The sequence below is a fragment of the Mustela lutreola genome, chromosome 6 (genome assembly GCF_030435805.1).
Source record: "Mustela lutreola isolate mMusLut2 chromosome 6, mMusLut2.pri, whole genome shotgun sequence".
NCBI classification, from domain to species: domain Eukaryota; kingdom Metazoa; phylum Chordata; class Mammalia; order Carnivora; family Mustelidae; genus Mustela; species Mustela lutreola.
Window position 1 is genome coordinate 155,654,854 of NC_081295.1, and position 27,671 is coordinate 155,682,524.

Genomic DNA, 27,671 nt, shown 5'->3' on the forward strand with positions numbered 1-27,671 from the left:
CCAGAAACACTCCAGCATGAGCAAGGGCCAGGTGAACACAAACAAGATAGAACATCCTTCCCCAGAACTTTGGATAAGAGGACAGCGTAAGAAGTTTGACAAATGAAGAAAACAGCGCATAAGAAAGCACAGTAAGGACCTGGCAGATATGGGGAAAAGGCAGAAGGAGCAAATAAAACAAAACAAAACAAAAAAGAGTCACTGAAAATAAAACTCAGTAAAAAAATGTGAGTTTTGTGCCAGATTAGACACTGCCCACAGAGTAGAGCTATAAGCCCTGAGGAAAGATATTCTGGGGGCACTGCTGTCCTCCACATCACCTGCAGAAGCCCCATCAGGAACCATACACCAGTTCTTGAAATAGCTACCTACATGATTTCAGATTTCTTTGAACTAGCAACGACCAACGTGTGTTCCCTCTGTTTGCAGCTGCCTTTCTGTGTTCTAGCCTCACACACTGGGTGTGTGTTGAACAGAAGACAAATTCATTCATGGCTTTTGGGAACAAGAGAAGCAACTTCCTGTCCTGTGCTGTGCATTAACTTGGTCCATTTTGTCCTGATTCTACTGAGAAGGCTTTGGAAGACGTTAAACCAGTAAATGGTGCATTTACATATTTACAGATTTATGTAAGTTACAATATAGGTATTTACATTTTCAATATTCTGCCTGCTGTGTGGAGACGAACTGAAAAAGAGAGGAGAAAGAGTGGGGCCAGGTAAGAGTATGTTTTATTTACCCCAGTGACAGGCAATTGTGTTAGGAGTGGAAGAAATGAAAAGCAATGGCATTTAGGGAAAGGTCTGTAGACAGAGCTGACAGGACATGCTAGTGGAGGGAACACTCGCCGAGGGAAAGAGCAGACTGAGGAGGACTCCAAGGTTTGGGGCAAGATGCAATCTTGCTCCAGGGATGAAGATGGAAGGGGTTGAGGCATTCTCCTTGTGGTCATGTGAAGACCGAGATACCCACTGGATACACCAGGAGAGATGATGGTGGCCAAAGGGCTGAAGTCCTGGCTCGGGAAGGGGTGTGAGGAAGGGCAGTTAGTGAAAGGAGACGGTGTGGGCTCACCTTGGGAGTGAGTTTGAATAGGGAAGAAACTCAAGACCACAGTCCTGGGGACACCAATATCAGAGGTTCCAGAAAACATAAGAACTCGCTAAAAGGATTCAGAAGTAAGACACAATAAGGGAGAATCAGGTCCAAATCATGGATGATAATCAAGTGAAACAGTCCAGGGGAGAAATGAGTAATGAAAGCTGTTGAGCTTAAAAGATAAAGTCTCGGGACTGGCCACTGGATTTACCAGAATGGAAGTCAGTGAAGGCTTCGCTAAAAGCTTTCTTGTCTCGAGTGGGGCAGGGAGTATGTGTGAGTCTTTTGAAATGTTCTGCCTGGAAAGGGAGCAGAATCATAGGCTATGAATGTTCCAGAGAGCTCAGTGATCTTCATGCCAACAGCTATCATCAGTAAACCACAAAAGTCACTTGAGTCAACCAACCCAAATGGATATTAAGTCTCTGCTTTGTGGAGAGCCCATTTCTACTAAACATTTCTGGTGAGACAGGACTCAAAAGGGACAGGGCATACCCCATCCTAATGAGGAACACAATGAGCAGCACTGCAAACACAGGGTATGGGGTGTCGGGATCCTACAAGGAGGGACGTTGATTCTGGCTGAAAGATTAGGGAAGACAGAAGTGACCTCAGCTGGCCTTTAAGTCTGAGGAAGATCTAATGAGTTTGGTTTACTTGTCAACTAATAGAAGTTAAAAATTAAACCATTCACCAAAAAATATCTTTTCATTGGGTAACATAAAGGCTAAAGGTTTTAAGGTAATTATTTACCTCTTGGGGATCTAAGGCAATGTAGAAAATTTTGAAAAGCTTAAAAGAATTTATTGGAAAGGACTGAGGACCCCGCACTCTGACTTGCTCAGGTTAGCCTACCATCTTTCCTCCTAATTCTGCTTTTGAGATGATGGGAGAGGGTCTTTCTTTCATTTGCTGCTCTGGGTTGGATGCTATGGGGTGCAGGAGAGAACTCCTCTTTCCTAAGATAATCCTGGAAATCAAGAGAGGATATCACCTTATCCTAAGAGAAAAAGAGCCCTAGAATTCCAGAGAATAAAACTTCAGGGAATAAATTCACCCAAAAGAATAGTTGCGGAGGCAAGAGTCAGAATTTTCTGAAGCATGTGGAAGTGAACTGGCAACTTTAAACTATGCCTTTAAGGCTTAACATCACCCAAATATTGGGACCAGTCGAGATACCTTCAGCTTAAGATTGATATATTGGGCTTATTTTTGTGAGATGTGTTAATAATAATAATAATAAAGCAGTGACTGCATTTGGGTGAGACAATAAATGTAAAAGCTGAATTTTGGCAAAGGAAGATTTTATCAGGGCTAAAAGACCAAACTGATTAGAACAGATGAGAACTCACCAATGAACTGATGCAAATGGAATCCCACGGCCTTGGGCAGTAGTAATGGAATGAAGAGTTTGGGGTCCAGGACTCAGATTTTGGAGCTATGAATATGATCCATAAGCTACTTCTTACATGGAGGAAATGTTCAGGGCTGAGGCCAGATATAAAAATATGTGAGCTGCTAACAGCTCAGTACAGGACCTTAAGGGAAAGCCTCACTCCATAGTGAACTAGTTTGGAGCAGAAGAGCAAGACACAGGTTCATGCATAGAATAGACACAGAACCAGTTTTGGCCAGGGAATCAGACAACAAGTTGACAGAATGACTCATTCAATATCTTTGCAGGTTGTTCCTCATTTATTTAGTCTGTAAGTAAACAGATAAAAGTGATGACTTTCAAATTTCTATTTCTTCCTTGGCCCCCTGCCTCAAGCTACAGCATCACAGACACAATGCCTACTGGGCCACCTTCCCTTCTGGGTCTAACAGGCATCTCAAAACCAACAGCAAGAATGAAACTCTTATTTTTCCTCTGGAAACCTGCTTCCCTCCCACTTGCTTTCCCATCTCTACAGAGCATAACACCATTTACTCATTTGTAGAAGCCATAAATCTAGAAGTCTCCAATGATCTCCTCCATTCTCTCTTCCCCTACCCATCTCATTAGCAATTCTGGCTTTCACTCCAAAACAGATCCAAGTACAGCTGTTTTGCACTATGGTCGGCCTCCCCTATACATCAACTCTTGCCTAGGTGATCGATCACCACAGCCTCTTCTCGACTCTCTTGGTTCCTAATCTTGCCCCATAGAGACCATGCATCACCCAGCAGCCAGGTGAATCCAGTCCACTTACCTGGCCTGTAGGAACCCCATGGAATGGCCCCTGACCACCACTTTGGTCTCCCTACTCATATCAACCTTCTCACTCACTCTGCACGGGCACTGGACAAACTTGCTGGTTCCTTTTACTCAGAGCTCCATTCTTCTCATCTTTCCCAACTTAGCTCAAATAGACCTTTCCCAAACAACCAGGTAAAACACTTGCCCTCTTCTTGCTAGTTACCTGGTGGCCGTCACTGTGACTCTCATATTCTCCAGAGCAAATGTCATTCTCACATTTTCCTTGCTGGGGTTGATGAGGCAGTGGAAATTGGCAATGAAAGAGGAAGGTAGGACACATCTGATGTAGGGCAAGGGACGCAGCCATGGACAGTATGTGAGACATCGTTTCTGGTTTCTACCACACAACCTGGCATGTACTTCTGTCACAGTAAGCACAGAGAGGGGGCAAATTTAATGAGAACTAAACACGTCAGCCATAAATGTAAGAGAAAGAGCAAAGATGTCTGCCTTTGGCTCAGGTCATGATCTTCTCTCCTGGGATCAACCCCCAGGCAGGCTCCCTGATCAGCTGGGAGTCTGCTTCTCCCTTTCCTGCTGTCCCTCCATGTCATTCGTGCTCTCTCTCTCTCAAATAAATAAATGTTTTTTTTTTTTTAAAGAAAAAGATAAGGAAAAATAACATCCACTGGTTCAACAAATATTTACTGAATCAATGAATGAACTAGTGATCAGTGAACTCTCAGGCACTGGTGCGTGAGAAGTGTCCTTCTAGTTGTCACTGTGGCAAAAAAAAAAAAAAAAAAAAATGTTAACCTGAAAGGTAGGGCTGCGGGTCTTGTGACCTGAGTTCAACTGATAGCCCTAAATGTGGACAGACGTGAGGAGCAAACTATTTTTACAGGAAAATATTCCATCCCTTCATTTGATGGATTTCTTCTCAGAATCACCAGGGCGACTCCTTGGTTCCTTTCAGTTTCCAAATAATCTCATGTTGTAAACGAATAGGTCCTGTCTGATGAAAAGCACAAAACTCCAAACTTATCTAAAAGTAGAGCTTTTTGGGGTGCCTGGGTAGCTCAGTGGGTCAAGCTTCTGCCTTCAGCTCGGGTCATGATCCCAGGGTCCTGGGATCAAGCCCCACATTGGGCTCTCTGCTCAGCAGGGAGCCTGCTTCCTCCTCTCTCTCTGCCTGCCTCTCTGCCTACTTGTGATCTCTCTCTGTCAAATAAATAAATAAAATCTTAAAAAAAAAATATATATATATATAAATTAAAAAAAAAAAAAGTAGAGCTTCTCCCTAAATAGGGATCAAGAGTAATGTATTGTGATGAACACTGAGAACTGTTGAATCATTACAGTGTATACCTGAGATTCAAACAACGTTGTATGTTAATTCTACTTTAAAAAAAAATAGAGCTTCTCTCCTCTCCATCTTGGACCTTGGTGGGGATCAGTAGTTACTTGGTTTGGCTTCTTGTTCCCTCTCTGTCAGCTCCTCCCCACACCCATCTTGGTAGCTGCGGCTTCTGAGCCTTCTAGGGCTGGGGGTTAGGGAGATGGAGGGGTGGCTGGGAAGAAGCAGGAAGTGTTTCTGACTGGAACTTTTGTGATCTGGCTCTGGTGCTCTCTGGGCTTGGGTGGATGTTCACTGCTGAATCCTTTAGTCAGTTCCCCACTGGAGACATCCCACAGTCTCTCCCTTAAGGGGCCCGCCAGCCATCTGGCATCTATGGTCCCTCCACCTCTTTGGGGCTCATGCGGCCCTTCTAGATAGTTCTCTTGGGTATGGCTGTAAGCTGGATCCCTCCTGCATCACCCACATCTGGTTCAGAGGAACCTGCAGCTCTATGTCCATGCGTCTCTGCACCTGTCGCTGGGGGATGTGGAGGCATCACGACCTCTCAGTGGGCAGGGGCCTTTGCTCTGCTCTGCCAGCCTCATGCCTGTGGATGCTGAGGCAGGTGTCACTCACCAGCCTCCAGGAGACATAGGTCAATCTGTCTAGGTGACACCCCCTCCCCCCACAAGCAGTCCCTGTCCTCTGATTTAGAGTGAAGAGCAGCACCCTCCCCGCTCTTCCCTAAATGCAGGGTGGAGAAGTGACAGGCCACACCGGCAGCTTTCTCTAGAGATATTCTCTCTCAGGGATGTCATCTCAGCCAGTTTGTGCCCCGATGGTGGGCTCAACAGCCTTCTTCTTGAGTCCTGGAGGGTGGTCTCCTATCGCTTTGGAGTGGAGGCAACACTTGCTGTTTTCTTCTCAGAATGGCCTGGGGGCAGTTGCACCTTTTTTTTTTTTTTAAAAAAAGATTGTATTTATTTATTTGACAGACAGAGATCACAAGTAGGCAGAGAGACAGGCAGAGAGAGAGGAGGAAGCAGACTCCTCGCTGTGTGGAGAGCCCGATGCGGACCCTGGGATCATGACCTGAGCCGAAGGCAGAGGCTTAACCCACTGAGCCACCTAGGTGCCCTAAGAGGCATCATTTTAACATCCAGTTATAAACACACACACACACACACACACACACACACACACACAGTCACACATGTACACATATGCACACAATTTGTAAAGCTGTTAGGATGAGAGATTCCCACGCCCCACACACTGTGATCAGAGGTTTTATGATAGTTTTTTCTGTTGTTGTCGATTTAAATGTACTTTAAAAATTTATTTATTTGACACAGGGGGAGAAAAAGAGAGAGAGAGAGAGAGCACACAAGCAGGGGAAGCAGCAGAGGGACTGGGAGAAGCAGGCACCCTGCTGAGCAGGACCCTGGGATCATGACCTGAGCCAAAATCAGACGCTTAACCAACTGAGCCACCCAGGCACCCCTTAAATGTATTTCTGAATCACAGTAATAATTTACAAAAGCATTATTGTTGTAACTCATTTACATACCACAGATAATGTGAAGTTCCCTCCTGGCCATTCCTCCCCAAAGGGAATGGTCCCCTGCATTCCCTTCTACACATTTGACCAGTGTTATCAGATTAATGTATCTTAATTTAACTTTTCTTTATTTTTTAAAAGATCTAAGAGGGAGAGAATGAACATGAGGAAAGAGAGGGGCAGAGGGAGAGGGAGACTCGGCACTGAGCAAGGAGCCCGGTGAGGGACTTGTTCCCAGGCCTCCAGGATCAAGACCTGAGCCAAAGGCAGACACCGAACCAACTGAGCCACCCAGGCTTAGCCAGCCGTGTATCTTATTTTAAAACCAGTGCTAAGGGCAACGTACAGCAGAGCTGTCATTGTTTCAATGTTGTGCATTTTCTTTTCACAATTTCCTACTCACTTATAAACACGTAAATTACATAATGTAATGTTGTGTGCATATATGTTTTACTCATTACCTTGGTACTTAGTGTTCTACAACTTGCTATTTTCTTTTAAGTTTTTATTTTAATTCCAGTTAGTTCACATACAGTGTCATGTGAGTTTCAGGTGTGCAATACAGTGATTCAAACTTCCATATGTCCCGCGGGACTCCTCCCGAGAAGTGCCCTCCTCCATCCATCACCCATTTCCCCAGCCCCCCCCTCCCCTCTGGCAACCATCAGTTTGTTCTCTGTAGGTCAGTCTGTCCCTCCCTGCCTCCCTCCCTCTCTCCCTTTTCCCTTTGCATGTTTGTTTTGTTTCCTAAATTCCACATAGGAGTGAAATCATATGGTATTTGTCTTTCTCTGACTGACTTATTTCACTCACCATTAAATTCTCTAGCTCCATCCATGTTGTTGCAAATGCAAAGTTTCATTCTTTTTGATGGCTGAGTAATATCCCATATCTATCTATACCACCTCTACTTTCTCCATTCATCCATTGATGCACACTGGGCTGCTTCGTATCTTGGCTGTTGCAAATAATGCTGCTATAAACACAGGGGTGCATGTATCCCTTCGAATTTACAACTTGCTTTTTTCACTTACTATGTCCTTTAAATTGTTAATACGTATATCGATTTTATTAGTTCTTTTTGATGGTTATAGAATGTCCCAAAAATATACGTACTTTGCTTTACTTACCTATTCAAACATTAATGACCACTAGTTAGCTGTTCATTTTTCACTTTTACAAATATCGCTACAAGGACTGTCTTGGGATATGCTTTTGGGTGGCTGTATGGATTATTCCCTGGTAGAGGCCTTGAAGCAGCAATACCAAGAGGAAAGCTGCCCTGACTCCCAAAACAACAGCTTAGTTCCCCACACTTTCACCTAAACTAGAGAGAAGTCTTTCAAATATTTGTGGAAGCGGGTAAGAAATATTGTCTTATACTTCGAAGGTTCATGTCTTTGATAGTAAGTCAGGGTGGGTTCTGCTGTCTGTTCTTTATCTGTGCTTACATACTGTACTGATGGTTTTGTACTCTTCACTCACTTTCCTCTACTTTGTCTTTATTATTATTATTATTATTATTATTATTATCTTGAAGTTTAAAAAAGAACACTGCTCCCTTCTCTGGTATCATATTGTAATTACTTTCTACCCCCTGTCCCCCACCAATGACCTCATATGGTATGTATCATTACAGATAAGTTTCACGCTTTTTGTATTCTACAGGATTCTTAACGCTTTGTCTAAGTATAGCTTTAACTTCATTTTTGTGGCTTCAGACTCACTGTCATTCCTGAATCTGAGAAATCTTGTTTCATCTCTCCTGGAAAAGCCCTAACCGTTATTTCTTAAAGCATTGCCTCTCCTCAGTTCTGTTCATTTTCTTTTCCCAGAAATCTTACTGAACACATATCAGAACTTTTAACTCTATTTTCCAAGTCCCCTAACTCTGCTATGATATGTCATTATCTGCCTGAGCTTTAATCTGTATAATATACTTATTCTGTTTAATATTCTGTGTAAATTACTTTATTCTGTATAATTCTGTTCTATCTTCTATTTCCCTCATTCAGTCATTAGCTCATTGTCTAATGGTGTCGTTTCTAATTTCAATACTTAAATTTGTCATTAGTGTTTCAAGTAGTACCTTTCTTAAATATGCCTGATCTTTTGGATATCTTCTTACGTTTTGGTCTCTCCTTTATTTCTTCAATTATTTTAAACATGCTTATAAAAGGCAGTTATCAGTTTATCAGACTCTTGGAAGTTCTCAGCAATTTGATCATGCTACATGTTGAGTCTGAGGACTTGCTTTGGATGGTTGCTTCTCTGAGTGTTTCTAATTTTGGATCTGGAAGTCATATTAAGCAGAGCTTCATCAGTAACTATGGGTGATCTGTGTTAAGGAAATCAGCCTGGGCCCAGTTCTTTAGTCCAGTTTTTCAGCCAAGAAAGAGTTCTCTCTCAGACAATGAAAACAGTATGAATTGCAACCCCCAACTCCCCGTGACATAGTTGTGAATTTTTAGAATTTTAAGCAGAGGCTCTTTCTTTTCAAACCAGAGCTCAGGAGGATGTAAGCTATCACTGTCTCACTATTGCAATGGACAGAGCCTCTTTAACTCAGTTTTGAACCCCTTTGAGGGTTCTGACTCTATAATAGGATCTCCATAATAATCGCCTTCCTAGCGGAGGTCTAAGGCTTCACCCCTCGTCCCCAAGGACCTAGATCTCAAGACCCTGCATCACTGAAACTGATATCTGCTCCCCACCCCAGTCCCAATATCACTGAGGAGTTAGCTCATACTGCAAACTTTTCATTACATCCATGGGGATATCTCTTACTATCTTTGGAGCTATGTATTTGAAAAGACGTTTGCCCTATTTTATCTGGTATATCAAGATGTTCAGAACAGGCAGTTTTTCAGGTAATTTAAGAAGTTGGAACCTTCCAGATGAAATTTCAAAGAAGACTGTCAAGTTTTAACAAGCAGTGGATACATTTATCAGTGGAGAGACAAAGGAACACAGAACTGGAAAGAATATTATAATCCATTATGGCTATCCAGGCCAGACCCTTCATTTCAGAGAAGCAGAGATTAAGACCCAGGGGTAACTGTGATGTTCCCAAGGTCACACAATTGGCTAGCAATAGAGTCTGGGCAACAAATCAGGTCTCCTGAACCCCAATCAAATATTTTTCCCATCAAATATTTCCTCCTAATTCACAGAATTGGGGCAGTGTCATGTGTGATACAGGACACTTGTCGCTCTGTATTTGCTTTTGTATTCTTTTATTTCAGCAGGTGAATGTCAGTCCCTGGGAGAAGAGAACCAAAATGCCTAACAGAACAGAAGCCAAGGGAGTGGGAGCTATTTCCAGCGATGGTAATTTAAGCACGACTCATGCGCAAACCCCCAGGAAAGGTAAAATCATGCACTGGCTACAGATAAAACTGGTATCTGTGTCACCTTGACTTCCCTCTTGGTGATACAGAGCATGAGGCTACCCCCAACTGCCAAGGGCTCTACATAGTTATAAAGCCTGTTTTATGGAGAATTATTTCACTTCCTGTAAGAAACCTTGAAGGTATACAGGACTGGTAGGTGTCAAGACATTATTTATAGAGGAATGAAAAACTTCAGAGCAGATGCTAAGTAGAAACTATAGAAACCAGTCTTGGGTTTTCCGACTCTAAGTCCAGGAGCATCCAGTTAGATCTCTCTGTTCATACAGAGTCAGCCCTGCTTCTTCAAAGAGAACAGGCTTTTCCTTTCCACTATGTCGTAAAAGTCACTTTTCCTCCTCCACGTTGTCTATGTCACAACTTGGTACTTTTCTATAACATGTCCGAAGAAAACCTGCTGAAGACCTTATTTTGCCCTAAACTCTTAATGGTTCACAATTACGTGATTCATTAATTCTCCTACGGAATTAGACTTTTCATAAGATAATGCCTTTGAACAGTACAGCACTAATCAAGGTGGGATGCTTTACAAGCCTCAACCTTTCAGCCAGTGTGTCTGTTGGGGGGTGAGCATGTCTCAAGGACAAGAGGATTCTCCTAGTCTTTCCCATCAAAGAAGAAATAAGGAGATGTGCATTCTAATACTCTGTCTACAGTTAACTAGGAATCATTTGACCTGGAATGCATACTACCCCTTTGCCTCAGCTTTCCCATCTGGAAAATGGGAGAGCTTGATTCTTGTATCTCTAAGATCTCATCTACATCTAAGTAATTAAGAGCCTATCAGTCAAATTCTCCTATCCTAACTCGCACGTGCTCTCTCTGTCTCTCTCTCTCTCAAAATCAGTAATATGAAGAACTTATACATAAAAATTTTCCATGATTGCGATCCTGATTTTGCCATTTCTGAGCAATGTGACCTTCAAATTTGTGTGTCTCGGTTTCCTTACTCATAAATACAGGATGATAATGGTAGCTGCCTCACAGCATCTCCATGAGAATTAAATTAGTTATAAAATGTAAACCACTTAGAACAATGCCTGGCACATAGAAAATACTATGTAAACTTTAGCTATGATTATCACCTCTCCCACAGTGTCCCCTCCTCAGTCCCCTTTATGGCAGTGGTGGGACTCATGTGTGGTCTTTCTGGATTCTTCTACAGTCTTCTAGAACATCCACCCCACCAGGCTGCTTAGTCCACTGCTGACACCCCAGAAGCTCCAGAAGCTATACCCAATCCTTTGGTAACCCATTTGACCTGTCGTTACAAATGGCATCATGTGAATAATAACCCTTCTTTGGATAAATCTCATCCCACTTGATAAGGCACAACCCCAACTACTCATGGTCTCTGGTTATTTTGTTAAGTCTCCAAGTACTTGTCACAGTGCTTATGCATAAACCCTGCTGGCTGCTTCATCCACAGGTGGCCAACATCAATTTCCACTCATCTCTCTTCCTCTCTGGAGCACACGTCCTGGGCACTCCTGGGTCCTCTGTCTCACACCTTCAGGGCACTGCTGGGGTTTTCTCTAGGTCTCTGTGCCCCCAAAGGCTAGTGACATCTTTGCTGAGTGTGACAGCATTTCAAAGAAACTTACAGAACCAAATCCAGCTATTCTGTGGCACACACAGAAGTACCCCTCCCCCACTACAGGTCAGATACAGTCACAAGATAGAGTTGCTTATGCTCCTGTACCCCTAGAGATCCAGGGAAAAGCTGAACTTTGACATTCTGCCAGAGGTCAGTGGTTTCTATTAGGCTCGGTTAAGGGTTCATGGGGCTGAGTGGGGACAGACACCACATTGCCCTTCCTATCCCCTTCTCTCCCAGAGGCCTGTGAGCTTCTGTCTGGGTTCACTCAGAAAAACAGAAGGCACTCTAGATATTCCAAGAAAAAAGAGGCGATTGGGGATTGGAAGATTCCACAGACTTCGGAGGGCTGGGGAAGCAGGAGTCTGGATTAGCCCCTTCCAGAAAATCCAGGAGTCAGGATGGATGGGTCACTGTGATGACCACAGGCAGCCCCGAGTGACTCCCAGAAGTCACAGGCAGAAGTCCCATCTCCACCGTCACTGGTCCTCATCCATGGGCCTCTAGGTGCCTCACAGCCAAAATGGCTTCTCACTGCGTTCCCCCTTCCAAACCTTGTCAGAAGGCCCACATTGTTGGAAGCCTGTCTGTCTGCGTGAGAGACTGACATCTGTCACTTCCAGGTATTTGTCTGTCCATGGAGAACTCGGAAGGGCAAGGATGGCAGCGAGAATTCATAAACAGCGTACGGCACAGCTTCCTTCCTCCCATCCAAAGCCCACACGGAGGTGAATCTCCAGCCCACAGAAAATATGTCACCCAGAGGCTAGGCTACAATAACACCCCTCTCTGAAAGTTCCAAAATTAAATAAGCAAGCATGGCACTTGGAGAAAGTATCTCCATCCAGGTTAAAATTAGGGAATTGTTCCTACAACACACTATGAATCCTAAGGCTCATTGATGGGTTTAATACATTTGGAATGAGATTGAGAGAAGATGCCAAGTGCTTACAAACCTCTCCTCCTTGGAGCATGGGACAGTCATTTAGGAAGAAAGGGAGCACACTCGTTAACCGTTAGGCCTCGGCTCACACTCCCTAGCTCTGAATGGCAGTGTCTAGAGGCCAGCAGCCCACCAGCAAGGCGAGGCCACCACAAGCCAGGGGAGTCTGTTGTGCTGAGATGTGGTGGGTGAAGCTCACATGGGCCCACATCCTGCCGTCTCCCCCTCCACAGCTTACCCATCTTTCTGAAGATCTGCATCTTCAGAAGGCAGTATACACGCGATGGCCAAAATTAACTTCGAATTTTGGGGGACTTATTCTCAAAATCGACCAGGTCATTGCAAAATTCAAATGAACTGGCAAAAGAATTCCAAGATGTCCTCCTCCATCCCACCAGAGGCCCCCTGTGCAATCACGCACACGCTATTACCACCGCACGGCAGCAGGCCTCAAACCAGCAAAGGTAGCCCAGTCCAACACGTGACAAGGGTATCAACATACGGGAACTAAATCATAAAGGACTGACCTTTACGGTCCAAAACTATGGGGAGGATGTTAGCACAAAGAAAAGAAAAGGAAAAGGAATGTATTAGATCAAAGAGTAATTGTGACATAGTAAATGCATGTTTGATGTCAGGCACTGGTCTAAGCACTTTATGTGGATTAATTTACTGAATCCTCCCAACATTCCTGCAAGGAAGCTACTCCTTCCGGCATCCTCTCCATTGAAGGAGCCAGAGTTCAAGCAGAAAGGAAGAACTCATTTAAGTCACTGAGGCACAAAGAGGGGTCACCTGGACTCACACCAGAGCAGTCTGACTGCTAACCAGCATATTACATGGCTGCACTTATTTTATCTGGGGAAACCGAAGAATATTTTCATTTTCAACTTAACATCTCAAGAATAATAAGAAGCTCACAGTGCAGGAAGTAAATCAACAGGAAAATGTACAAGAAGAGCCCAAAGTAGACAAGAAAGGAAACTAAAGAGGAAAATATATGACTTCAGAATTAAAGTGGAATAAGTAATAGCAAGGAAAGACATGACCACTGCAGAAAATCGCATCAGTGACATAGAGCCAAGGCTTAGAAAAGTCAGGAAGGACGCAGAAGGGGAGCAAGACAAGTGGCTCAAAAGATGTGTGTATAAAGAAGGGAAGAAAAGAGAGAGTGCATGAGAATAAATGAAAGCAAAAAAGAAAAAAAAAGAATAAATGAAAGCAACTTAATCAAGCATCCAGTTCATGGAGTCTACACCTTTGAGGAAAGGATGTGGAAAAACAAAAAAAGACAACCTCAGTATAGGAAAAAAGTGAACTCAAATTATGAAAGAAATTGCCATGAAAATATATACAAGAGCAGGTTCTCTGACAGCAGATACCTTTTATAGCAATAAAATAATTAATAATTCCTGACTCAGACGGATCAGGTAGAGAAATTGAGCACACATAATCGTGGGGAAGGAGGGGACAGAAGCATTTCAAATGTGTAAGGCATTAAACACGGGGAAGCAGATAATGTCCATGACTTCCATGGAAATAACATTTATAAATTTGAATTAAGAAAAATTGCAGATGTTGAAAAAACATGCAAGAAGTGAAGAAAGTTGTCAAAAAGTCCTCTTAAAACAAACAAATGATGTCTTGGTGGTTTCACTAGAAAAATTCAGTGAGATTCTATAGAACAGAAAATGTCTCTGTATCCAGTGCATTTCTGTAGATTCCCTCCTTAAGGCGGTGGGGCACAGCTCCTCACTCCCTATGTGTGGACTGTGCACGTGACTTCCTCCAGAGCACAGCATGGAAAGGGAACAAACAAGAGTAACTTGTGGAGAAACTGGACAAATACTGCCTCAAACTGGTTGTCGAGGGACATTCTACAAAATATCTGACTGGTACTCTTCAAAACTGTAAAGTCATCAGAAACAGAGAAAGTCTGAGAAATTGTCTTAGCCATAAGTATCCCAAGGAGACATGACAATTAAATGGACTGTGCTATCCTGAATGGGATTCTGGAACAGAAAAAGCACATGAGGTAAAAACTAAGAAGTCTGAACACAGTATGGACTTTAGCTAATAATCATACATTCTAGTAGGCTCGTCAATTGTGACAAACATACCATAGCAACAGGGGAAAACAGGTGTAAGGTGGTCAGGAACTCGATAATTCAGAGGCTTCTGGGTGGCTCAGTCATTTAGCATCTGACTCTTGGTTTCAGTTCAGGTCATGATCTCAGGATCATCATATCGAGCCCAGTGGCTGGCTCTGCTCTCAGCAGGGAGTCTGCTTGAGATTTTCTGTTTCCCTCTTCCCTTCCTGCTCTCTTTCTCTGCAGTAAATAGATCTTTAAAAAAAAAAAAAGAAGAAGAAGAAGAAGAAGAAAAGAAAAAAGAAAATGACTTTATACCTGAAATACTTCAGGTCATAGATTGAGACGAAAAGCCTAAAATCTTTTCTTTACAAAGCTAGCATATCAAAAATTATGCATACACACATATTCACAATAATCTTCACCTGAATTCAATTATATATGCCAAAGAAAGTTCCAACCAAAATATTAGCAAAATAAAGCATGTGTTTTCATTACAACAGCCCATTAAGAGATCATTTCAAGAATGTAAGCACAGTCAGATATTATTAATAATAATTATAATGAACTTACATAAATGTACTCAATTAGTCTCTATTTCTTATTTTAAATATTTAATTAATTTATTTATTTGAGAGAGAGAGAGAGAGAGAGCAAGAGCAGAGAGGGAGAAGCACGCTCTCTACTGAGCAGGGAACCCAACATGAGGCTCAGTCTCTGGACCCTGGGATCATGACCTGAGCTGAAGGCAGGTGCTTAACCCACTGAGTCCCCAGGCACCTTGAGGTAGGCTCTATTATTAACCCCATTTTACAGGTGGAATACTGAGGCTACAGATAGCTCAGTAATTTGCCCAAGAACATACAGGTCCAAATAGAGCAGATCCAGGTGGCTGACTCTATGATTCAAATACAGTTTATAAAATCCTGCATTCACATCAAAATAATAAGAAACAGGAATAGGAAAGCTTCATACAACAAAAGTGCAAGTCCCACTAACAAGTACAAGTCCTACGACACACTTAATGGTGTGATGTGAGAAACATGCTCAGTAAATTCAGAGAGGCTCTCACCACTCCTATTTGGCACTGTTTACAAACTGCCAGTGGATAAATTACCCACAGGGATGAAATGTTACAAATGACAAAAATAACCATGTTTTGTTTTCCACTATTAGTACTTGCCACTTGTGTGCCTTTGGCTTTCTGTTGTAAACCCAGAGGAAAGAAACATGAAAGTAATAAAGGGAGGACTCAGTTATAGAAACGATAAAAAGTCTCTGAAGAAACTTGTGTGGGACTTAACTGAAGAGAACCAACTCTAAGATTCCAGCTCCAGCCAGAGGAAGAGACTGGAATCCAAAGGAAGCCACCCTGCTCTTGGCCAGGAGAAGACAACACTGTCCATGGGGCAGTCCCTTGCAGTGTCATCTGCCCTATCTATACAATGTTGATCAAAACTCTAATGTAAATTCGTGTGGTTCGGGGAGGGGCAGTCTCAACTGAATGCCCCCCAAGTTAAACCAAAGGTGGGGGTCCTGGAACTTGACAAGCGTGTCACCCCTCAACACGAGACAGTGTTGGCCATTTCAACTGCATTTGTTCCCTTGTAGGAGCCAGAAAACGGGGCACCCATGTGCCTTGAAGGAGGGATCACACATTATCCCTCTGATAGCTCATCAATCCTTCTAGCTGTTGGCAAACTAATGTACCTGGACTCAATCCAGGACGGCCCCAGACCCCTCCTGGACCACTGGCAAATTTCGTGCGAGCCCAGATTACAGTAGCAAGATGAAGGTGAAATGCTTCTGGAGTCTAACCTAGCCCACCTCTCAAGTCTGATCTCCTTCCAGCACCTAACCTGTTAATGTGCCTTGTTCCCTGGTAATAGGGTGGGGACCTTGGAAGTCATGTCCAACAACTGTCTCTTCCTATCCATCTCCCCTCGACCACTACCTCCAGCCAGTTCTCTGTCCCATTTCACTTCTTTCCAGTCCCACGCTCACGATCTCATCCCAGAGCCCGGGCTCAGAACCCTTCCTAACACTTGCTCTGGCCAGTTCCACACCTCCTTCAAGTCTCTGCTCAAGTAATGATTCTAAGCAAGTGACTGGCCCACTCATCTCCCAGGGGCGGGAGTGCTGGGTGTCCACCAGCCACCTGCAGAGCCACTCCTGCTCTCTATTTCTCCTTCCACAGACTGCAGTCTTCTCCCTCGTCCAGACTTAGGGAAGGTGGGAGAAGATTACCCTGATCTTAAGACTTTCTGTGCCCCTTCACCCCAGGCTTTTGTTCGGTCCGACATGGGCTGGCCCTCCTTGTGCATCTCTGCAATTTTTCGATTGACTCTCAAAGGATGAGCCTGAGCATTGCCATGCCAGCCATGGTGAACAGCACGGCCCAGCTCAGGCCACTCAATGCCTCCACAGAAAGGCCTCCTGTCGACTCCCAGGACGGCTGGAATGGAACTCTGCAGCACTCTGAGGCCATGGTAAGTTTAATGAGACTCCAGACCCTTTCTCGGACTCGGATGGTTTGACCTAAAGGGTTATTTATGAAGCATCTACTATGTTCAATGAACTATACTACACGAGAACATAACAGGTAGCTAAGGAGATGATAGCTCTTCTCTATCTAGTATCTAGCAGTGGAACCGGACCAAGCGGACTAAGTGAAAATGCAGGAAACCACTTTCGTCTTTAGTGGACAAACATTCTTCCCCAGCAAGGATGAACATTGCAAAATAAGTTTCACAGATGTTTATCTTGGCTTTCTTTCTTCACATATTTTTCAAGTTACCCCATTGCCTATAATACTTTCTTCTGTATAGCTTTTCTTTATTTACAGGATCTCTTGCACTTTAATAGGTTAGTTTATTGTCTCACCAGGGAAACTGTGTAAAAGGAAAGAGTAAATAGTGCATAAGTTTGGGTTTTTGGTTTTGTGTTTTGCGGTTTTATTTATTTATTTATTTTGAATGAAATTGGTAGACTGGAGGAACTGGAGAGAAGTATGAGAGAGAACTGCCTGTTTTTGTTTTAGTTTTTGTTTTGTTTTTTGCCTCTCAAGTTTCACATGATCAAAACGGTCAACTCTCTGGCCAAGATAAACAGTGAGATTCTCTTGTCCCTTAGGGTCCCGTGTATAACTGGGGTCCTGAAATTCAGGGGATCATTCTCAGCTCGTACAACTATGCCTCATTCTTGCCTCCCATCCCTACTGGCTACATCGCTGGAATATTTGGAGCCAAGTACTTGGTGGGTGTTAATCTGCTTCTTTCCTCAGTCTTGGCCCTCTTGATTCCATTGGCTGCTGATGCAGGAGTGCTCTCGATCATTGTCCTGCGGATTGTTCAAGGCTTAGCCCAGGTACCAAGATGCTTTCTAATTATAAGTGGAATATTAGTTCCAAAATGACCTCAATAGCCAAGAATGGAACCTCCCCCCCCCCCCCCAGGTTATGGTATCAACAAGCCAGTTTTCACTTTGGGTCAAATGGTCTCCCCCACTAGAGAAGAGTCAACTCATCAACATCGCTGTATCAGGTAATCGAGGCCCTAAGCTGTCAATTTGTATGCACTGTCCAAGGGTACTCTACAGTAGCCTATCAATAGAAGCAAGACCTTAGGCTCCAACTACCCTGTCTCCCTGCTCCTGCTTGGGTGAGAGAGGACCCTAACCCTCTCACCCAAAACATCCTCACATCTTCTGTTTAGGGCATTTGATGGGATCCTTCATTACTTTGCTCATCGGTGGTTTCCTCTGCCAGACTAAAGGGTGGCCCTCTATCTTCTATATCTTTGGTAAGTTTGGGCTTCTCAGATCTCAGGATTTTTTTCTTTTTGTTTTTTTGTGTGTTTCATTTTGTTTATTTATTTATTCATTTAAGAGAGAGTGGAAGAGAGAGCATGAGCAGGGGCAGAGGGAGAAGCAGACTCCCCACTTAGCAGGGAGGCGATGTGGAACTTGATCCTGGATCCCAGCATCTGGATCTGAGCCAAAGGCAGACACCCAACCAACTGAGGCACTCAGGCATCCTTCAGGATTTTGTTTTGTGATAGAGAATGCTGGGCATGATTTTCGTGATGCAAGTCATCTATAGTTAACCAAATCCTAATAGATATGAATATTTATATAACTATATAACTACAGGTGATAATGTTCACAGCTAATCATGTTGTGAATCATGCAAAATGACATTTAAATCTCAGGAGCCTGGATGCATAGTCAGAATAACCTAATGACTTCAAAGGCATCATAATGTTCTCTCCTGCTTCCAAACCAAACACACAATGAACCCCAGAGGGATTTCTTTCATAAGATGCTGAAAATGGTATCTTGATGGGATGGTATTTTTAGTTATGCTTATTTATTTAATTCATTTTTTATAAAATTCTCCTATTATTACAACCAGAAAATTCAAAGACTGTACCTGATCATAAAATGCTGATTGAAACAGAGAATTAACCAGTAGAACCTGCAAGATAGGGCAGATCGTGGGAGGCTCCAGAGTGGATGTCATACATTAAGAGATGCCGCAGAAGATCCCAAAGATGCATGGGGTATTCCAGAAGCCATATTCTACTACTTCACTGTTTTGCCTTTACCCAGCCCTGATTGGGATCTCCCCAGCTGCTTGCAGCTAATGTTTGTTTCTGAGTTTTAAAATATTCTCTAAAGTCCTATCTGCAACCTGCGTGATTCCAGTAAGACCAGTAAGCACCAGCGGTGTTTCTGTTAGAGGACAATGCTCTTATATCAAGGGTTCCTGTAACATCAGGTCAATATATTCACTAGAAACAAAAATTGTGTGAAGATGGATTACTTTTGCATGGCAACCTGCAAAGGCTCTGTCATGGAAACTTCAAAGGGCAGGTTATAAAAATGATCCAAGCAACAAGAGAGGTTTACTCTGCTCCTAGTTTTCAGAAAGGGAAGCTACAAATGTAGATCTACAAGGAAGGAATTCAGTGAAATATTTGTTGACATCCTCTACTCAATCTCCAGTGGTGGAAAATTTTCCTATCTATTTCTCTGTACTTGATTTTAAGTTCCTCCAGGGCAAGATTGTATCTTTGTATTCTTATACTCTCAAAATATCACAAAATACCTGGTGTATGGTAGTTCTATACTCCATGATATCTCTTTACTCTCTGTGAAGGCACGGGTAAAGGCCAAGGTGGCAACTAAAAAGAGCGGTTAAGATTAGGGCATGCATGGTCATGAGCACTGGGTGTTGTATGCAACTGATGAATCATTGAACACTACATCAAAAACTAATGATGTACTCTATCTTGGCTAATTGAACATAACAAAAAAAAAAGTATTGGGAAAGTTGGTGATGTTTTATATAAAACATCAGGATTTTGTTGAAAATAAGAGCTTATGACTAGGATATAAAGTCCCAAATAGGATGTTTTATATAAACATCACCAACTTTCCCAACACTGTCATAATCTATATACAGGTGGTGGGGAAGCACCCTCCACCAATGATGGGGGCCAGAGCATAGATACAGGTAGGAATGGAATATTGGGGTCAGTGATTCTGTCAACCACAGAAATCAGCTTAGTGCAGAGTTAAATGGAAAGAACTGCCATCAAGGTCTAATGGTATCCTCTTCCTAGGTGGAATTGGCTGTGCCTGTTCTTTTCTCTGGTTTCTTCTTGTTTGTGATGACCCCAAACATCATCGGTTTATCAGTGCTGGAGAGAAGGAATATATTGTGTGTTCACTGGCTCAACAGGTGCGTTTGATGAACTTCTCTGCTATTTCCCGGTATTGGTCCAGGTATCTTGGGCTGAAGACAGCATTAGAGCAAATCTCTTGTCTTCTGATGGAGCAGTACTGATATCTGCTTTCTTCCAGGGCTGTTCGCCAGGCTGGTCCCTTCCCATTAAGGCTATGATCAAATCTCTACCACTTTGGGGCATTTTAGTCTTTCATTTCACTCAATTCTGGATTTTTAATATTTTGATCATGTACCTGCCAACATACTTCAACTCTGTACTTCAAGCTAACTTCAGAGACGTGAGTATAGAGAAAGTCTATTCCATTCTTCTGTTTAAATGCCTTATTATATAATCCTCTGTCTCGCTTATGGCCACAAAATCAGGGGATTAGGCCAAGGACCTTTGTGTAGGAAATGCAACCTGGTTGTGTGAATTCTTAATCATCTCACTGTGACCTACCGATTATTGGGGAAAACTGGGACGGTTCTAGGTAAGCTTGACATTCACAGAATGTCATACTTTTTAAGGGACCAATGTAAAACTTTGATGTTCAATCCAACCAACATTTGCAAACAAGATAGTCTGCATAAGACAGTGTTAACAAGACAAATTCTGCCTTCAAGAAGGCTTGACAGGAAGCATAAACATTATAGGCTGAAAATAAGAGCTTATGACTAGGATATAAAGTCCCAAATAGGACTCCTACCCAAAACTTGCAGATAATGTTCTTCTAAAAAATATGTTATTCAAGTATGACACATACAGAGAAAAGTTTATGTGTACAGCTGAATTTTCACAAAATGAACAGGTGCCCTGACAGGTGGACAGGAGCCTTTAAATTCCTGCAAGATGAAGGTCTTAGAAGTGGCAAAGAGCATATCAGATTTCAGAGCCTATTAACAGCACTTCACAAGGTTATTGAGCAAATGATATTGTGTTTTGGACTCAAAAAGCAGTGCTCTCATATTAACTGGGCTCCTCTTGTGAAAATGTGCTAACCGGCCAACAGGAAGCTGATTTTTAGAGCAGAGGTCAGAGTCTGGGGTGCACATGTACAAACAGGCTGGAGGTACTGAGGTCAGAAAGCCCAAGGGTTGAGTGGCCATGGGTCTTCACAAAGAGGAGCCCAGAAGCAGGCAGCAAAGCCATAATCTTGGGTGAGACCATCAGGGGACAGGAGGTCCAGATAGACATCTCTGAGGCCAGCTGTTGGGATGGTTTGTCTGTGGTGTGAGGCCAAGTGGGTTCCCCATCTCAGAGGCCAAGGCTGAGGACAGGAAGGCGGGAGGGAAGACTGGAGAGACCAGTGGAGACGAGGCTTATCAGCTTGGGAAGTCAAGAGGCCCCAACTCCCATGGGTCTCAAGATGGCTTCTCCCTAAGTCATAAAACCTTGGTGGCTTCAGTCTACTCATCCATAATGTGAACAGCTGGGACATGGTGACAGTTAAAGCCTTTCTGTTTGGGGAGTTTTACACAACATTTCTTTCCTTAGATTTTCTTTAATAACACTGTAATAGAGAGGCTGAGCTGATCAAACCAGGGTTCAACATTTTAAAAACTCTATCCAAAGAGAGGAGTGAAAAATCTTCCTGTCGTTCCCATTCCCGGTCTGCCCTGTCCCCCTAGCCTGTTCCCAGCCACAGACAACTCTTTTTTATTCATTTCTTAAATATTCTTCCACTGCTTCTTTATCTTCTTTATGAAGCTGCGGGCATACACAAACATATCTTATTTTGTCACTTTTTAAAAAATTTTACACAAAACATTATGTGTTGTGTACATTGCTATTGTTTGTATATTACACCACAGTGATCTTTTCAGATCAGTACACAGGACTCTTACTGCAAGACATTTGGGTTGTTTCCAATCTCTGGGCAAAAAACCTTGCTTGTCAGCCACCCATCTATGCAACACTTTCTGCATGTCTGTTCAGGGTAAACGCAGTACAGACTTTTGTATCTGTTGCTAAACTGCTCTCCACAGGGCACTGATATTTGTAAGTACCCAGTTTCCCACAGCATCCCAGGGGATCAGGTCAAAAAACTGCTGGATTTTTGCCAGTTTGATCCATGAAAAAGTAGTTCTTCTCGCTATAGAGTTGGAGCCCCTTATTTTCCTTTTTCCATAAATTGTTCCTCTCTTTTGCCTATTTTTCTATTGGGCTTTGCTCTTTTAAAAAATCTGTTTCCAGGTGACTTTACCTAAAATGACAGCATTAAACTTTTTTTTCCCCCCAATTGAACTATATGCATATTTTCTCTTAGGCACCAAAATTGTATTCTTGTAATTCCAGTAACCTGAAATTTGTATTCAAGGAGATAGGTCTATATAGAGAAGCTCTACACACAGACAAGCCACACAAGGGTCAGTGTGTGCCATGGCACATGAAGTGAGGCCGGCGTCTTCTCTCTGGTCCTCAGAGTGGAATCCTGTCAGCCCTGCTGTTAGGTACTGCCTGTATTGGCACTATCCTTGGAGGACTACTGGTGGATTTTCTTCACTCCAGAAAAATCTTCAGACTTGTTACCATCAGGAAACTCTCCACTGCCATTGGTAAGGACCCAGGTGGATTGTGGGATGGACGTGGGAAGCTCAGGGCAGTTTTTCTTTCCTCTGTGTTTGTCCTCCTGCTGCAGGGGTTCTTGTCCCATCTGTGGTCTTCGTGTCCCTGCACTGGGTCAGATTCAGCTTCAGCGCCAGTATGGGCTTGTTGGCACTGTCTTCTGTCACCAGCACCTTCTGCCAAACAGGAGCCCTTGTTAACATCTTGGATATTGCTCCTCGGTAGGGACCCCTTGGCCACATCCACACAGGAGGTCAGCTCAGGTCCTGCAACCCTAAACTCACGTTGATGCCCCAGTTCCATGTGGGTGATCCACGCTACAGGTCACAGGAAATGCCAGCATTAGCCCTACATCCAGATAATTCCTGGAAGGGACTCAAAGCTGGCCCACCACTGTGCACTCAGTGTTCCAGGTGAAGTGGGGAGGCAATGGCCACACTCGCAGCTCAGCTAGGGACAGGAGGGGACTCACACCCACATCTCTGTCGGGGAATGCAGCGGTCCCACAGGGTTGGATAGGTGAAGGACCCGTAAAATACTACTGTGCCGGCTCCCAAAGGTAAAGCTTGACTAATGGGAGAGTAAGAGAAACACTGACCTCCAAGAGAGGTAGTATCGAGGAGGACTAGGGACTTCCAAATGCAGCCCCCAGGATCCTTTCACGGTCAGAAGAACATACTCTATCCTCAGAGAACCAGCCACCATGACCCATGGGAGATGCCTTGGTTGCAGGGGAACCAACGTCTCATCCAGTGAGGGGTCTTTTTTACCCAGAAACAAAGCTGTGAGATCAGGTTCCATAGCAGAAACTAAGAGGACATACAAACTCGGTGCAAATCATCAATCTGTACATTTTGTAACAACAATGTTGACAAGTTAGTACAAATGACCCTTGGTAGCCTCAGACCCTCACACGGGACTGTACTAATCTCAAGTCAGCACATTTCACTCAGGCTTGACTGAGGGTCCCCTCAGGGCACCCCCAGGGACAAGCACAGAGTTACAACAAGTAAATTGGGGTGAACGGTTTGCTTACACTGGAATATTCTTTTCTGTCTCAGGTACACCAGCTTTCTTCAGGGACTATCAGAAGTCTTTGCGTACTTATCGGGAGCCATTTCTTCCACTGTTGCTGGATTTTTAATCGGTCAGGTGAGGTCAAATGCTCTGATGAAAATACTCATGAGAGACAGCTAGAGAGGTCACTCAGGAGAAGTCAGACTGAAGATATTTTTGTTTACTCCCCAATGGGGGCTCAGCTTAAAGCTCGAGAATCCCAAGCCCCCTCAGGAACCCCCCATCCCAGGCTCAGCTCATGCAGGACCGTTACCACAAGTTTAGGATGTGGAGTGATAATGAACGCTCAGACTTAGAGTTTATACTTTAAGAGTTTTTAGAAGTTTTTCATGCTAATCATCAAAATTTCTAGCAATATTCATGGCACTTCTTACAAAGTATAGAGAGGTCAACTATTCTGGTTCGACTGTGACTGCGGGGTTTCCCTTCTAGTCGCTAATACTGTCAGGAAACAGCTTTTATTATTATTTTTTAATTTAAAAAGATTTTTATTTATTTATTTGATAGACAGAGATCACAAGTAGGCAGAGAGGAAGGTAGAGAGGGTAGGGGGGGAAGCAGGCCCCCTGCTGAGCAGAGAGCACGATGAGGGGCTCGATCCCAGGACCCTGAGATCATGACCCAAGCCGAAGGCAGAGGCTTTAACCCACTGAGCCACCCAGGCGCCCCAGGAACCTTTTAATAGGGAAATTCTCAAACTGAATTTGTTTCCCTTGTCATCCCTCCATTCATTCATTCGTTAATTCAACCTTAGCGTGTGTCACGCATTGTTTAAGTGGATCAAACGAACAGAAGTCCCTGCCTGGTAAAGCTTATATTGTAGGAAAGCAGCTGATGGAAAACTAATGAAATCAATAACATATGAAATATACTGAATGGTGGCAAAGTGCGAAGAGAAGTATAAAGCAGGAGAGAACAGGGCGCGCAGGAGGGGGTGGGATTTCCATTTCATATAGGGTGGTCTTGGAAGGTAACATTTAAGTAAGGACTGGACACAAACCAGAGAGTGAGACACATGGCTATCGGGAGGAGTACTGTTCTGGCAGAGGGAAAGGCCAGGGCCCAGGAAATGACCTGCATATTCTAGGAACAACCAGGAAGGCCACAGACTCTGGAGCGGGATTGGGGAGCCAGACCTGCACCAGGACCTTTCTGAATAGGAGGACCAAGAGCCAAGAGACTGTTAACACTCTGTAATTTCTTCTTTCCAGGATTCTGAGTTTGGCTGGAGAAATGTCTTCTTGATTGCAGTTTCTATTAACATGTCAGGCCTGGTCTTCTACCTCATCTTCGGCCAAGCAAAGGTCCAGGACTGGGCTACAGAACAGAATTTCACTCAGCTCTGAGCAAAACGGATGCGTCAGATCCCAATGCTTAGCCATTCATTGTTTGCCGTCATGGACATTCCCCTTTAGTACCTGCTTGACTGGTTAGCCATTTGATTTGCATTGACTGTTTCCAGTATCTTCTCAGAGAGCTTGGCTGTGTAATACTGAAGGTTCCGCCTGCAGAGGTTACGGTGGTGGGTGGGGTTAGGGAAGGCCAGTTATCTCACTGTGAGCTCTGGAAAGCATAGCTGTGTCTGAATTTCTAAGTGTTCTCTACTCTGTCCATTATTATGACTTAATAAGAAATTATCAATAAGAAATACATATTTAGTCTCTGCCCCTACTTTCTGGAACAGAGCTCCAAAATTTCAGATTAGTGAAATCTCAGATCTCTTGAGTGGTAGAGATGATAGGAGTACCTTTTGTCATAATACTTGGACTCAGTCCCTAGTTCCCAACACAAGAGCTTCTAAGACCCTTGGAATTCCTAGAGTGATGAGAGCACCGTGGGTATTCTATGGAAATGACCAGTGGCTGGGGGACACTGAAGCCACCCATAGCTTCAGGATGGGAGCTGGTCTGATTCAAAGGTGGGAACCTCCAGCTCATTCCACCTCCAGGGAGGTGAGAGGGGCTGGAGATTGAGTTATTCATCAGTTGCCATTTACTCTAAGCACATCTATGCAATAAAGCCTTGATAAAAACTTAAAATACGGGGTTCTAAGATCTTTTGGCTTGGTGAGCACAGGGAGGTGCTGGGACAGTGGTGACCGAGAGAGGACAAGGAAACTCCATGGCTCTTCCCATATTCCTTGGCCTGGGCATCTTTTCCTTTTGGCTGTTCCTAAGTTGTATCCTTTATAATAAAGCAGTAGTAATAGTAAGCAAACTGTTTTCCTGCATTCTGTGAATCACTCTAGCAAATTATCAAATGTGATGGGGAGAGGGGTCATGGGAACCCCCAATTTTGTAGCTAAATCAAACAGAAGTGTGAGTACCTCGGGTACCGACTACTTTAATTGGTGTCTGGGTGGGGGCAGCCTTGTGGGATGGAGCCCTTCACCTGTGGGGTCTGCACTAATCCCAGGGAGTTAGTGTCAGAATCAACTCACATGGCACCTGGCTGGTGTCCCCCCAGAGAAAGAGAGAACTGTCTGGTGTGGGAAAACTCACACATTTGTTGTCAGAAACACTGAGGACAGAAATCCCTTTTGTTTAGTTATCCTGGCAAAAGCACGAGGGGCCAGAGGACAGTTTCTCACCACAGCAAAAAAGGAAGCCGGAACCATGGGAATGAGGACAGGGGAGCACAAGAGGAATTGTGTCCAAACAACCAGATGACGAACCCTGAGAGCTACCTTCCAAAGAGAGCCCCAAACAACGGAAGCCACAGTGTACACAATGCAAAGTCCTAGGCCAGGAAGTCAGAGCAAGTCAAGCTGACCTCACATTCATAAAGAACAGACATAGGATTCCCAGGAGAAAAATACCAAGGAGGGAAAAACGATGAAACCTGAATCCACTGTATGCAGAGAAAGGCTCATGCTTGCCACTAGTGGCAGTGGGGTAAGGAAACATGGGCCCTTTCCGAGAACTTGTTTTCCATGGATGATGGTGTAGGAATCAGAGTGGCCTCTAGAAGGTGCGGGGTGCTTGGACATGCCCTGGCCGTCACTTTTCCCAGCCACTTTCTTTCTTGCCATCGTGATCTCTGCTCTGCATCTTGTTTGTGGGTCTCTGTAGATCCCTCCCACCTCAGGGACCAGACATTGGCCAGGGTTCCTCCTCTGACCTTCTGGTGTCACAGCTGCTCTTCTGACTGCTGGAATCCCGCCTACCTTCAGTGAGCCTCACTCCACAGTCGCCTCATTCACTTACCAGTTCTTCCTAAGGTGCGTGTGCAAGACTCACACTGGCTTGACTCCACTCCACAGTCTGCAGGGTGCGTGCGGTGTGTCGCTTTCATTAATCCCCCACGTGGGGAGGATCAGGATCATGAAACACAGCAGCAGCACTGAGCAGTGGGAAGTGAGTATTGATGAGGATATAACATGGGTTCCTAGCAGAGACCGAAGTCAGACCCAGCTTCAGGGAAGACAATGTGTCAGGAGAGTGGACGACAGAAAGGCATGTGGATGATGACTGTAGAAAAGGAAATAAAGGGCTCCATGGGTGAGGGGTAAACGGATTATCTGCCATAGGGGATACACCTGACAAGACCCAGACACGGAACAGGCTCAGGGCGACTCCCAGGTTTTGGTTTGGTTCTGTCCAGATGGAGATGCCTAGGAGGCTGAGGGCTACCCAAGTGAAGATGACAGGAAGGAAAGTAGACACTTTTCCTTCCTGGGAGATCTGGGCTTCATGTGTAAATCTAGGAAGCTTCTAGATACAGGCAGTGATTGAAATGCTCAGCACAGCGGAGGCTGTCCCAGGCAAAAGGATGGCGTAGGGAGGGAACGTCTGCCGAGAACCTTACAGAAGTCCCAACACTGAATGACCAGCCTGGGGGATCATTAGCCTTTTTAAGAAAAAGGAAAAAAGAAGAGACTAGAGAGAAGGAAAACCAAGAGAATACGGTGCTCAGAGAGGGAAGAGAGACGTGTTTCAAAAAGGAGTGTAGCAGGAAAGGAGCTTAAAGCGAGCATGGTTCAAACCTGGGGGAGAAACGAAATGGACTCTTGAAAAGAACACACATGAGTGCGGTTCTTGAGAAGGCTGAGGGTTCGGGAGGAACCTGGGCCTGAAGCCCATT

General features: G+C 44.0%; 2 protein-coding genes across 5 annotated transcripts in view; one reads left to right on the forward strand and one right to left on the reverse strand.

Annotated features, from left to right (window-relative positions):
* SLC17A1 (solute carrier family 17 member 1) overlaps nt 1-27,671 on the reverse strand; it is a 77,264-nt gene that overhangs the window by 8,819 nt on the left and 40,774 nt on the right. The gene's annotated exons all lie outside the window — the stretch shown is intronic.
* SLC17A4 (solute carrier family 17 member 4) lies at nt 1,854-25,799 on the forward strand. Of its 4 annotated transcripts, none has more exons than XM_059179506.1 (12): nt 1,854-1,943; nt 9,423-9,546; nt 16,501-16,706; nt 17,350-17,583; nt 17,672-17,759; nt 17,931-18,017; nt 19,842-19,960; nt 20,083-20,244; nt 22,369-22,501; nt 22,585-22,732; nt 23,573-23,663; nt 24,800-25,799. In XM_059179506.1, exons 2-12 carry the CDS (start codon nt 9,459-9,461, stop codon nt 24,932-24,934), a joined length of 1,491 nt encoding a protein of 496 aa, XP_059035489.1. In that variant the 5' UTR covers nt 1,854-1,943; nt 9,423-9,458; the 3' UTR covers nt 24,935-25,799. The 4 variants fall into 4 exon arrangements, with proteins under 4 accessions (XP_059035489.1, XP_059035491.1, XP_059035492.1 ...); XM_059179508.1 differs by having other exon boundaries at nt 16,645-16,706; XM_059179507.1 differs by having other exon boundaries at nt 1,875-1,943; nt 9,426-9,546.

Coding starts and splice junctions, on each gene's coding strand:
- SLC17A4 (XM_059179506.1), top strand. CDS start 9,459: ATGCCTAACAGAACAGAAGCCAAGGGAGTGGGAGCTATTTCCAGCGAT. Junction 18,018..19,841: donor CTCTATCTTCTATATCTTTG/GTAAGTTTGGGC, acceptor TCCTCTTCCTAG/GTGGAATTGGCTGTGCCTGT. Junction 22,502..22,584: donor GAAACTCTCCACTGCCATTG/GTAAGGACCCAG, acceptor CTCCTGCTGCAG/GGGTTCTTGTCCCATCTGTG.